The 12,714-nt window shown below is 35.3% G+C and overlaps 1 protein-coding gene across 1 annotated transcript; it reads left to right on the top strand.

Annotated features, from left to right (window-relative positions):
• The first annotated feature begins 6,335 nt into the window (after window positions 1-6,335).
• On the top strand, window positions 6,336-12,251 carry LOC130622232 (dnaJ homolog subfamily C member 1-like). Its single transcript, XM_057437671.1, has 11 exons — window positions 6,336-6,506; window positions 7,110-7,211; window positions 7,278-7,324; window positions 7,417-7,588; window positions 7,911-8,007; window positions 8,270-8,452; window positions 9,488-9,630; window positions 10,068-10,187; window positions 10,491-10,551; window positions 10,659-11,074; window positions 12,114-12,251. Exons 1-11 carry the CDS (start codon window positions 6,369-6,371, stop codon window positions 12,189-12,191), a joined length of 1,557 nt encoding a protein of 518 aa, XP_057293654.1. The 5' UTR covers window positions 6,336-6,368; the 3' UTR covers window positions 12,192-12,251.
• Window positions 12,252-12,714: the final 463 nt, after the last annotated feature.

The raw sequence follows: 12,714 nt of genomic DNA, 5'->3' as shown, positions 1-12,714 counted from the left end.
TTATTTTTTTATAATAAAGAAGCGACTACCTTATGAGAACGCGATATCAAACAGTAAAAGGTTTCTGAAGTTTTCCGTACCAGTCGACCTGCGTATATTCATATTGAGAAGGCTGGTTTATAGAAGTCAAACGCACTTCACATTGAACGTATGCATAATACCTTCTGCTTGTCAGATTTATTATTTTATTATGGTAATAGTGTCGACAGAAGGCATTCCTAACGTTGTTTACCTGACCCATGCATATGTCAAAATGGGAGAGGCCTAATAGTAATAGCCTGTCGTTGCTACGTCGGGTGATGCTTTTATCACCGTTTATGTAATATATCGGTTTATGTCCCTGTGGTCTAGACCTAGGATTCGTTACCCTTTACAGAGCTTAAAGATAAGTGTGTACATTTTACATGTGGCTAACCTCGCAATACCCCGTCTATGATTTTCAGGATGAGCCATGACTTTAAAGGGCAAGTCCTGAAGTCTTTAATGCTCATTTTGAGCTACTCAAACCCAATTAGGATCCATGCTCCACCTCATCTTTATCCCCATGGTTTGTTGCCTATGCCAGGGCCGCTTAGCGCTTGTTAAACAAGTAATTTCGCCGCCTGGCTAGATGTCAAAAAGGCAAAAAAACCCGGGGGCGAGGTTGTGCTCTACTAGACAAGTTTCTGCAACATCCAACCGGCCGACATACTGTGCGCCATGCTATCTCCCCCATTTCGCTCACATGGCTGGGGTTAACCTGGCCTGGGCTATGGTAACATTTAACCACCCATATTGTATCGCTACGGGGAATCTAACCCCGGTCTCCTGCAAAGTGCGAGGAGATAAAACCACTAATCTACGGCGCCAAATTGCTATCGTGTCGGTGCACGCAACTGAGCTACGTCACTTATGCATTCAAAGTATAACTTCTAGTAAATAAGAATAAAATGGCGTGCTAGCTATGTACAGGGAAATTGCAATAGAAAATCTTATTTTTTTGTTACCGGAAGTACTTTAACTCTGTGTAAGAAGGAGGTATTTTAACAAAGGAATGGAAATTTAAGTAAAAAAATCTTTACTGTAGTTATAATCAGTTGTATGAGCTTTTATTTTATTTGATCTCATCTTCTTTCTTTGTACAACGAGATGTGCTGTCAAACTAATTTCATTTGCACATCACAGAGCTCCTTTTTACGCATCTTTTCCTTGATTTGAGCGACGTAGTATTAGGTAGTGTAAGACACTATAGGAACTGGAATTAAATTTAACTATAGCTAGCCTAGGTATGTGAATATTTCTTTTTGTATATAGATGGAATTCTTTAATCACTGTGGTCTGTTGTTTATATTTTCCACTTACAGAAATGCTTGCGCATGTGCAAAAAAAATATCCAAATTTCTGTAAGTATTGGAAAGTCCTCTATATTAAAATTTTTTGTGTTTCTTATTTAATCAATCTCAAGCTATTCATTCATGGAATTCATAAAATGTATGTAGCTAGCTATAAAAACCTTTTCCTTCTACTACCTACACACTGTTAGTTTAAATCTTACTTGATTTAGTTCTTTTTTTGGTAATGCCAAACACTCCTTTGTTATTTTTCCAAACAAAATTTGTGCAATCAGATAGGAATAATTATACATGTCTATTTCCTGTCTATCATCCAGTTAGCTTAAAACAACGCATAACACAAAGTTTCAACAGCTCCATATGACTAAGGATCATTGATATAGAATGGTTGTGGTCTAGCAAAAAATAAACATAACATTCATCATCACAATTTCAGTTACTAAGGCATGGAAATCCAAAAAAAATGCATGCGGTCATTTTTGTAACAAACCGTATTTAAACACACAAATATATATATATACATATATAAAAATAAACAAGGTCCCAAGTTTTTCACCTTTCCAGTGCTTAACGATATAGAAATTATCTGATTTTTGAATTTTCCAAGCTAAGGTAGATAACACTAGGTTGAGGATGGCTAGTGTAAAAGTTGGTACTCTGAGAGGTAGAGCAGGTGAAGTAGTTGAAATGTTAGAACGTAGATCTGTTGATATGTGTTGTGTTCAGGAAGTTAGGTGGAGAGGAGCTTCAGTGAGATTTGTGGAAGGTAGGAGGGCAAGGTATAAGCTTTTTTGGATTGGTAATAGTGATGGATATGGAGGAGTTGGCATATTCGTTGCAGAGAAGTGGGTAGAAAAAGTAATAGATGTTATGCGTGTTAATAGTCGTATTATAGTGATAAAGTTTTTGATAGGTAATAGGATTGTCACTTTTCTGTCAGTTTATGCTCCACAGTGTGGACTCAGTGAGGAAGATAAAGATAAGTTTTATGATGAGTTAATAGCAGTCACATCAAAGTTTGGAGACACTGAACTTGTCATGGTGGGCGGCGACTTTAATGGTCATGTTGGGAAGTCATCTGAAGGTTATAGAGGTGTGCATGGAGGCTATGGATTTGGGAGCAGAAATAAGGAAGGGGAGAGATTGCTTGAGTTTGGAATGGCAACGGACATGGTGGTTTGCAACACATCATTCAGTAAGAGACAGAGTAGGCTGATAACATATGAGTCAGGTGGTTGTAAGACACAGATAGATTACTTTTTGGTTAGAAAGTCAGACAAGAGAGTGGCGAAGGACGTGAAAGTTATATCGGGGGAAGAGTGTGTTTCCCAGCATAGGTTGCTGGTTTGTGATATTATCTTGAAGAGTGTCAGAGAAGCCAAGGGAAAGTACAGGCCCCGTCGAAAAGTCTGGAAGCTGAAGGAAGAGATTGTAGCAAGACAATTTAGTGCAAAAGTTCAGCAGTTAGCCTACAATAGTCAATGTGATAGTGACAATGTTGAAAGTACTTGGACTACTTTGAAGAATTGTCTTCTAGAAGCTTCTGATGATACCTGTGGGTGGACAAAAGGACCAGCTAGACATAGACAGACCTGGTGGTGGAATAATGAGGTTGACCAGTGTATAAAGGAAAAGAGGAAACTTTGGAAAGAGTGGAAGTCAGGTGGTAGTAAAAATATTTACTTAGAAGCTAAGCGTCGGGCTCGTACAGCAGTGTATAAGGCAAAATCAGAAGCAGAGAGAAACAGATTTGCAGATGTGTTAAGAAGGGAAGACCAGCGCAATGAGGTATTCAAGATAGCAAAGCAAATGAAGAAGACTAATCAAGATATTGTAGGTGAGAAGTGTATACGTAATGATGAAGGTGTTTTGGCTAGCACAGAGGAGGAGAAAAGGGTAGCTTGGAAGAATCATTATCAGAGGTTGCTTAACACTGAGTTTGATTGGGACGAGGATAATTTGTCTGATGATGATGATGTAGAAGGGCCAGCCATGCAGATCAAGACAGAATGGGTAGTGGAGGCTATTAGGAAAATGAAGATTGGCAAGGCTGCAGGAGTATCAGGTATTGTTGCAGAGATGGTAAAAGCATCTGGATATATTGGAGTTGAGCTTATTACAAGTCTTGCTAACCAGATTATAAAGGATGGTGCTATTCCGAGTGAGTGGCAGTCGAGTGTAATAGTGAATTGTTTCAAGGGCAAGGGTGATGCATTAAAAAGGGGTAACTATAGAGGTTTGAAGTTGGTTGATCAAGTAATGAAAGTTATTGAAAGAGTGATTGATAAGTTACTTAGAGAAAGAATTGATATAGATAAGATGCAATTTGGTTTTGTTCCAGGGCGTGGCACTACAGATGCAATATTTTTACTCAGACAGCTTCAGGAAAAGTATTTAGGAAAGAGAAAGAATCTCTATTTTGCCTTTGTAGATTTAGAGAAAGCTTTTGATAGAGCGCCACATAAAGAAGAGAAAGGGCTGAAGGTAAACACAGCAAAGTCTAAAGTCATGATAAGTAGCATTGCAGCCAAGTGTGACCTTGTAGTTGGAAAGTGGCCTTGTGGAGTTTGCAGGAAAGGGGTTGGTAGTAACTCAATTTTTTGTCAGACTTGCAAGCATTGGGTACATAAGAAGTGCAGTAGTATTAGTGGAAGGTTAAGAGCTGGCATACAGTTTGTATGCAAGCGTTGCAAAGGTGAGATTATAAAGAATGAAGTATTTCCAGCTTTAATGATGTACAACAGTGGCTCGTTAGAGATAGTTAAGAACTTCTGTTACTTAGGTGATATGTTGGGCAGTGAAGGGGGTGTTGGAAGAAGTGTTACTTGCAGGATAGGTTCTGCTTGGAAAAAGTTTAGAGAGTTACTTCCTTTATTGACTAGCAGAGTCCTGTCAATTGTGGTAAAAGGTAGGTTGTATGAGGCCTGTGTAAGAAGTGTTATGTTGTACGGTAGTGAGACATGGGCAGTGAAGCAGGAAGATCTTGACCGTTTAGAAAGGAATGATATGAGAATGGTTAGGTGGATGTGTAATGCCAGTCTGAGAGACAGAAAGAGTTCAGATGAGCTAAGAAGCAGGCTAAGTCTCTGTAGAATTAAAGATGTTATCCAGATAAGAAGATTGAATTGGCTGGGGCACTTGGAAAGAATGGAGGAGGATAATTGGGTAAGAAAGTGTAGAGACTTGATAGTTCCTGGGGCAAAGCCCAGAGGCAGACCGAGAAAGACTTGGCAGGAGGTTATAAGGATAGATAGATAGATAGATAGATGTGCATATTTTACATGGCTAGCCTCACAAATATCGAGGGATATACCCTGTCTATTATTTCCAGGAGGGGCCATGGCTTAGATGGAGAGTCCTAGAGTATTTAATGCTCATTTTGAGCTACGCAGACCCAATTAGTAGGGCCCACGCTCTACTAGACAACTCCCGGCAACATCCAACGGCCCACACAGTGTGCCATCTCCCCAATTTCCCTCACATGGCTTGGGTTAACCCGGGGCTATGGTAACATTCACTCGCCCATGTTGAATCGCCGTCAAGAGGAATCGAACCCCGGTCTCCCGCACAGAGTACGAAAGCTATAACCACTAATCTATGGCGCCAATTTGAGGACTTGATAGAGAGGAAGTTGAGTTTAGATCTAACACAGTCTAGATCAGATTGGAAGAGGGTCATTAATATACCCCGTCCAACCCATGCTAGCATGGAAAACGGACGTTAAGCCGAGAATGATGATGATGATGATGATGAAAAATAATTACCTGCAGTACTTTCTTTTCTCTCAAATTATGTGAAAATTCTGTGTGTCCAATACTTTGTAAGATTATATTTTCAAACCCCATCAAAACTAAATGTTTGGATTTTGATTACATGATGGGAAAGTATTTGTTTTAAAATAAAATAAGTATGGACCTTATCACACCTTGATATTTGGATTACCGAGGCATTAAAAAAATTTACTTGCAGGCATTTTTTTCGAAAGCCAGCCATGTTATGTACACAAGCACACAGTGTCCCAAGGTTTTTTTGTCCTTATTGATAGTTTAAAGATTATCTGCCAAAATTTTCAAGGCTTTAAATGTTTTCCTGCACTGCCTTTTTACGCCTCAAATTTTGTAAAAATTTTGGAAATTTTGTGTAGGCGGTTCTCTGTAAGATCATATTTTGAAACCCTATCAAAATATAATGATTAAGTTTAGTCTGAATGATGTGATTTGTATATTTGTTTTTAAAGAAAAAAATAAGTATGGACCATATCCTACCCTGATATTTTGGGTTATTGGCATGTCAAAATACTAAAAAAACATCTCATTTTTAAGGATTTTCTGATACAGAATTTTCTGATATCAGTTTTAAAAGATATGAATGGATTACTATGATCATTCCCTGCCATAAATAAAAGGTCTCTTGAGTGATCAATTGCTCGCATGAAAAAAGTCTGCCACTAAACAGAGATTTTACATTAGAAAATTCTGGATCCAACCAAACAACCCAAAATCCACAGTCATAAGTCCGACTTTTTTGTCAATATTGAGAAATGACCAGAATAGGGAAAAACTCTAAAGATTATATCCTAAACCACTTGAGCTAGGAAATTAAAAATTGTAGAATTTTTGTATAGAAACCAAGATAATATAAGATGATGGATATAGAAACTTCATTGATTTTGGTTCATTAGGCATGGAATGACCCTAAGTACAAAGTGCTTAACTTTGTCCCGGGACTTGTCTTTCATTATGCTCATCACTAAATAACAACACTTGGATTGGAGAATGATTCTGTGGTGGTTGAAGAAAATTATAAAAATGACTGACACATGGTTTATCCTAAAACAAAACTAAAACTTTTACACATTATATATTAGATAAATAATTAAAATTTTGAAAATTTTAATTATTTGTGTCATTTTTTAAATTTCATCTTAACAGACAAAAATATCTTTAATAAAACTTATTATTAGGTACTGGGAGTCATTAGTACACACAAACTGTATTTTTAATTTGTTTTTTATATTATGATTAAAGCAAAAAAAAAATGCAAAACACTTTGATTATCTTGGCTTGTGTCTTCACAACATGTTCTGCATCCTCTTGGGATAGTGTTGAAATGGAAATATATGATTTATATGAAGAAATTAATGGAACTTTTTATGAATTGCTGAATGTTACACAGGTATGATTATATATATTTACATTGTTTTGGCCAAAGCTAATAAAGAGACTTACCAAAGGACCATGTTAGCCAAAGTGTTTTAAGTAAGATAGTGTACACCTATTTCAGATATCAAATAATTTTAGAGATTATATTGGAATTATTTTGTCATTTATCCCCTTTTTCGTTTGAGAAAGTGCTCTATTGTTTGAATAATTTTGATGGAGAGAATGGTGGAAAAAATGCTATAAAACATTTCATTCTTGGCTGTCGTAAAAAAAGTTACAAAGAAAACATCTTTTATTTGTTGTTTCAATAAAAGATGGAGAAATGCAGAAAGATTTGCAATAATAGTTTTTGTTGATTTGTAATAAGTGAAGTAATTACATGTTTTCAAATTTGTTAAATTGTTAAAAATTTTGTGTTATAAATTTAATATGGAACTAGTTCTATTCATAATTTGTTAAACTATTCTATGTTGAAGTGGAGGATAAAACAGAAATTCAATTTGGTGAAATTGGATATCAAAATACTCCAGTCTAGCTTTTATGATAAGCTTAAATAATTTCTGATATCCGATTCCATCTTATACAATATCTGTTTCCAATTTTTTCTTCTTCACAGGATGCTACAACCAGTGAAATACGTAGAGCATACAGAAAATTATCTCTTATATTGCATCCAGATAAAAATAAAGCTGAGGATGCTGAAGAAAAATTTCGACAGGTAATAAATGTTTTTTTTTTACATAACTTGTTTTATTTTTTGTACAATTTCTATGGGTTTTCTTAGCTCGTTGCAGTTTATGAAATCTTGAAAGATTCTGGCAAGAGGGAAAAGTAAGGGAATACTTAAAATTATTTTTTTTACACAGGTAATTCTTTTAAGTCACACAAAGAATATACTGTGCTTATGTTTTGATGTTTTCTAGGTATGAAGAAGTACTCAAAAATGGTCTACCTGATTGGAGACAACCGTTATACTATTACCGTAAATATAGAAAGATGGGTAATCTTGAAATATCACTTTTAGTTGGTATCATCGCCACCATTGGTCACTACTTGACTTGGTGGGTTGCCTACTTGGAAAAGAAGTTTGAAATGGTTTGTTTCTAATTTGGATTTATATTTTATAGTAGTGTGTTTTGTGTTTAATTTTTTATGAAATTAGACCATGAAAGAGTTCCAATATATAATAAAACCAGTTCCGTATGTTGTTATTAAGCCTTTGCTGCAAGGTACTGTATTATGAAAAAGAGCAAAAGCCCAAATCCATGCGGTTGATTATTTTATGGAATAACCCAAGCATCATCAAAATGTTTTAACACAAAAAAAACCTTCCACCTGGTAGAAATAAGCTTGCACAACAAAATATATTTTTCCACCATCTGGCATTATTTGGGAGAAAATACTTTCATATTTTTAGGAAGAGATATTAAAACCGATGCGAAAGCGGAGAGAAAGGAAAAAAGCAAAAGGAAAACTTTCTGAGGAAGATGACATGACTACAGAGGAAGTACTAGGTGCAATCTTCATACTCAATTTTTTTGCGTTCCTTTCGAATGCTACGAAAGTCTTGTTAGGATATGCTAAACGAGGAATTTTAGCTCAACCCAGTGCAACACATATTTAAAATAAATTCTATTCATAAAGTGTTTCTTTTTGACAAGCTTTGAAAACGATAACCCTGCATACGGTTTTGTACTTTTTTAATCTGTCCTTGACTAAAACTTAATTAGATGACAATTCAATCATTTTTGTCACGTTAAACTCATTTTTTTCCAGCGAAAGAACTTGGCTATCGACGTCCAACCTGTTGGGATTTTCTTCCCTTTGTACTGTACAGATTAATCGTAGGATTTATAAAGAGTATCCCTACAAGTATTAAAGAAGCAGTGGAAAGCTACAAAGCTGAGAAGGAACGTAAGCTGAGGGAAGAAGAAGAATTAAAAGAGGCTGCTGAAGCAGGTTGAAACATGTTAATTTATTTTAAATTTTTAACGAAATGGATTGCTTGAGTTTTTTTTTGCACACTTGCTTTTAAAGTTTGTTCTTCATAGCTTCAGTCTTATTAATTTTTTTTCACTTAACACTGCATGATGAAAATAGAAGATATTATTGTTATCATTTAGCTTGTGTCATTTTTAATAAATGTAGGGTATAGGTTAAACTAGCTACCTCATTGAAGGGTAGGTTAAACTAGCTACCTCATTGAAGGGTATAGGTTAAACTAGAAGGGTATAGGTTAGACTAGCTACGTCATTGAAGGGTAGGTTAAACTAGCTACGTCATTGAAGGGTAGGTTAAACTAGCTACCTCATTGAAGGGTATAGGTTAAACTAGAAGGGTATAGGTTAGACTAGCTACGTCATTGAAGGGTAGGTTAAACTAGCTACGTCATTGAAGGGTAGGTTAAACTAGCTACCTCATTTAAGGGTATAGGTTGAATGAGCTACCTCATTGAAGGGTATAGGTTAAACTAGCTACCTCATTGAAGGGTACGTTAAACTAGCTACCTCATTGAAGGGTAGGTTAAACTAGCTACCTCATTGAAGGGTAGGTTAAACTAGCTACCTCATTGAAGGGTAGGTTAAACTATAGCTACACATTACCGTAACTTTTTCAACGATTCGATGGACGTGAATCTTTTTTACAATCTTATATAAATGCAATCGTCTCTATAACTATAAATTTTACTAGTGAAGAAGGTGGTAGCTGTGGTAGCACATTTGTCTTGTAGGCCAAGATTATGGGTTTGAGTCTTCGCTTTGGCGCACTTTGAATTTAGTGTTGTCAGTCAGTTTAGATCAATCTACTGACAGTGAATCGACTTGTATGGCAAGCAAGCAAGCTGCTTTACTTATCTCTAACACAGTCTTACACGGAGGGAAGGAAGAGTCAGCCGTTAGAATGTCAAACTTCCCTGTTTGTTAGTTACTCACTCGTTAATGACCCAGTGTTTTTAGGGTTTTTTTAATGACTTACAATAGTTTTGCATTGTAGCTAAAATCGTTCGTCCGAAAAAAGTCAAACAGCAGGTTACCCTTCGTGACGCATCTGAGTTTGAGAATGAAGACTCGTTTGTACCTAGTTGGCGTAGCGAAGATACCAGTGATGTTGCTGGCACCGGAAAACCAAATAATAAGGTATGTATGATTCATAAGATTTCAAAAATCAAGGACACGGGTAGGTGGGTCAAACCCACTGAACCAGAAATTAAAGCTTTGGTTGGTTAGAAATGTTGTTTTCTACCGGACTAGGTATAAGTAAACTTCCTTTAATCAACTTTAAGTAAGGTAAAGAAAATATGTTTAGAGGTCGGTATTTTTTTAATGGGGAATTGATACTTTAAATTAAACAAATTTAACGCATATTTTCCATATGCGTTAAATTTGTTTAATTTGCGCTTGGTTTTGCTAGTGAGCGCCGTATTTTAGTTCTTTCAGGTTTTGTTAACCCGAGAGAATAAGCTGTTTTCAAAACTTAGACGTTTACACATATCAGCATTTTTTTAATTTTTTTTTGACCAATATTTTTGGCGGATTTGTGCAGCCGTTTTTACTTCTTTTTTTCTACATTTCAGAACAAAGAATGGCTCGAAGAAGATTATGCAGCTTTGGCAAAAGCAATGGCAAAATTTCCAGGTGGTACTCCTGGTCGTTGGGACCGCATAGCACACGAGCTAGGCAGAAGTCCGGAGGAGGTATAAAACTATTTTACTTTGGTTGCTGAATTGAATATGTAAATGAAAAATCTTGTTTTGTTTGTAAAAATAAAACTAACAAACTGTGCTTTGTTTTTTTCAACAATGAATTATATTAACTTCGGGTTTTCCACTTTTAATGCTTACAACTGTGATTCAAATGCATTTTGTGCAAGCAGGACTAAAGAACGTATACCATCAATTTTTTAAATTAAAGGCTAGAACTTTTAAATGAAATTTTTGGTCAACCCTGTTGTAATCAAATGTGTTAATCCTTTTTAAATTTGTTTTTTTGTTAAACAGGTGACGAAGAAGGTAAAAAGTATGAAGGAATCACTGGCTTCAAATATAACAGTCAAATCAGGTAAGGCCATTACAAACGCCTTAAAAACCCTTACAAACGCCCTAAAACACCCTTACAAACGATCTACAAAACCCTTACTATGTTTTTTTCTTTTTTAACTTATACAGGTGGCGATACGGTCGTAACAAAGAAAAAACTAGCCGTTAATTTAAGCGATAGTCTGGTAACGAAAGCAATCGACAACGAATTAAATAAAACTACTATTATTTCCGATTCGGATTTATATCAATCTCAATATGATATTCCGGATGATTACGACGAAGGAGTGTCATGTACTGAGGAACCAGAAATTGACTATACCATTGTAACGAAAAAGAAGGTGAAGACCAGACCTGCGGAGGAGAATAAAGAAGAAAAGGAGAGCGAAAACGACAACAATGAACAGAGTAAAATAGAAACTAAAGAAATCGATACGTGGTCTCAAGTGCAACAAAAATGCTTGGAGGCTGCCATAGCGCAATTTCCGAAATCGACCAGTGATCGCTGGTCGTGTATAGCAAGAGCAGTTCCTGAAAAAACAAAGGTAAGCAATACAACCTCTACGCTACCATATTTAATTCTGGTAAATTCAGTGAGTAGTGGCTAATTTTTTGCATTTCTCTAAAACCATCATATCACTTTCTTTAATCGTACTAACTGTTGCAAGATTTTAGTTAATTCGCGAAATTATGTACCCCTGAAATAGTATTCAACATACTAAATGTTATTTTTTATAAGTGATTCATGAAACTTTACCTCAAAATAAAAAGTAGCTCAATATTATTCCACGATGAAAAAAGTGGAACGCCGATTCTAAAATTTTAAAGAAGTGATAAAATTGTACATGTAAAAGAGGTGTTTAAAAATATTGATAACATTTTTGAGTCATTTGCGAAAATAAATCCAGCGAAATTTTCCATCCGCCAAAGTTAGTACCATTAACTGTAATGTCACTAACGTCATTTAACTTTAAGAAGGCCTAAAATAGAATGGAATTTAACTCTGACAGGATATTCATGTCTTGCGTGTTTTGTGAATTCTTGCTTCATGAAATGTTACATCAAGTTTATTCGTTGAAGGGATTGAACCAGTTCTAGCTTTAGACCTTGTTGTGTTGGCTAAATTTCGTGACGTGACGCACTTTTGCGGTTTTTCTCTAGGAAAGTGTAGCCATATCATGACCGCTTAAAAGGCCGCTGTGCCTTCTAAGCGGTCTAGCTAGATTTGCTTTCATAATGAAGCAGGGTGTTCTTCCATATTTTTTGTCTTCTTTTTTAATGTACCAGTTCTTCGTAATAATAAAAAAATGAAAAAAATTGTTTGATCAAATGTCTCTATCAATCATCAGCTTTCTCTTTTTTATAATTTTGATCCTTTGCAATTTAAAAATAGATGCTTAACATCATTTTACTTTGCCCGATGATGGAAGAAGGATCTCCTGAAATGTCGTCTACTAAACTATCATGTTTAAGAAATGATAAACCTTAATAAGCAATTTGAATACTGAACAGACAAAAGCGAAATAATACCTTCAATGTCCTACTTGTTCCATCTTTTCAGCTGATACATTTATTTTTTTGTAGGAGCAATGTATCGCCAGATTTAAACATTTAGCCGAACACGTAAAACAAAGAAAAACAAAGCAAGCAAAGGGAAGCTAATTTATGATGGAGGTAGAATAATTTGTAACTTTTAGTTAGAATAAATATTTATTATAACAATGTTGATTTCTTACTGCAGTTTTGCAATTATTGTTAAAGGTTGACATTTCGCGTTGATTATTATTAGATAGATAGTCAAAGTTTAAAGCCCTGATTTTCAATTCTATTCCAAGTTTCTGGAAGCTAAATTGCTGCTTATATCTTGACCAGTTAGTTATTATTTGTCAGGGAAATAGAGGAAAACGAAAAAAATCGAGTAACAAAGTCTTGTAAAATTTTCTTGTTTATATCAATAACATAATTTTATCCAGTTTAATATAATAATTTAATTTAATAGAGATTGTGGTGCTAAATATTCACTAATTTTTTTTTTTTTTTTTTTTTTGGGGGGGGGGGGGGGGGCAATGTGAATAATTTTTTCAGTAAAATCGACAGTGGACGATTTGTCAGTCATTTTAGTTTCAAAATAGCCTTTCCCAACAAAACGTACTACTATTTTTAACAAAAATAAATCGCTTTGAGC

This window comes from Hydractinia symbiolongicarpus, chromosome 12 (assembly GCF_029227915.1).
Source record: "Hydractinia symbiolongicarpus strain clone_291-10 chromosome 12, HSymV2.1, whole genome shotgun sequence".
Lineage (NCBI taxonomy): Eukaryota > Metazoa > Cnidaria > Hydrozoa > Anthoathecata > Hydractiniidae > Hydractinia > Hydractinia symbiolongicarpus.
The sequence above is the reverse complement of the archived record's forward strand: the minus strand, read 5'-3'. Positions and strand labels throughout refer to the sequence as shown.

What these genes read in the sequence shown, in the direction of transcription:
- LOC130622232 (XM_057437671.1), top strand. Translation starts at nt 6,369, where the DNA reads ATGCAAAACACTTTGATTATCTTGGCTTGTGTCTTCACAACATGTTCT. An exon ending in GACTACAGAGGAAGTACTAG is followed by an intron (nt 8,008 to 8,269) that starts GTGCAATCTTCA and finishes ATTTTTTTCCAG; the next exon opens with CGAAAGAACTTGGCTATCGA. An exon ending in AAATATAACAGTCAAATCAG is followed by an intron (nt 10,552 to 10,658) that starts GTAAGGCCATTA and finishes TAACTTATACAG; the next exon opens with GTGGCGATACGGTCGTAACA.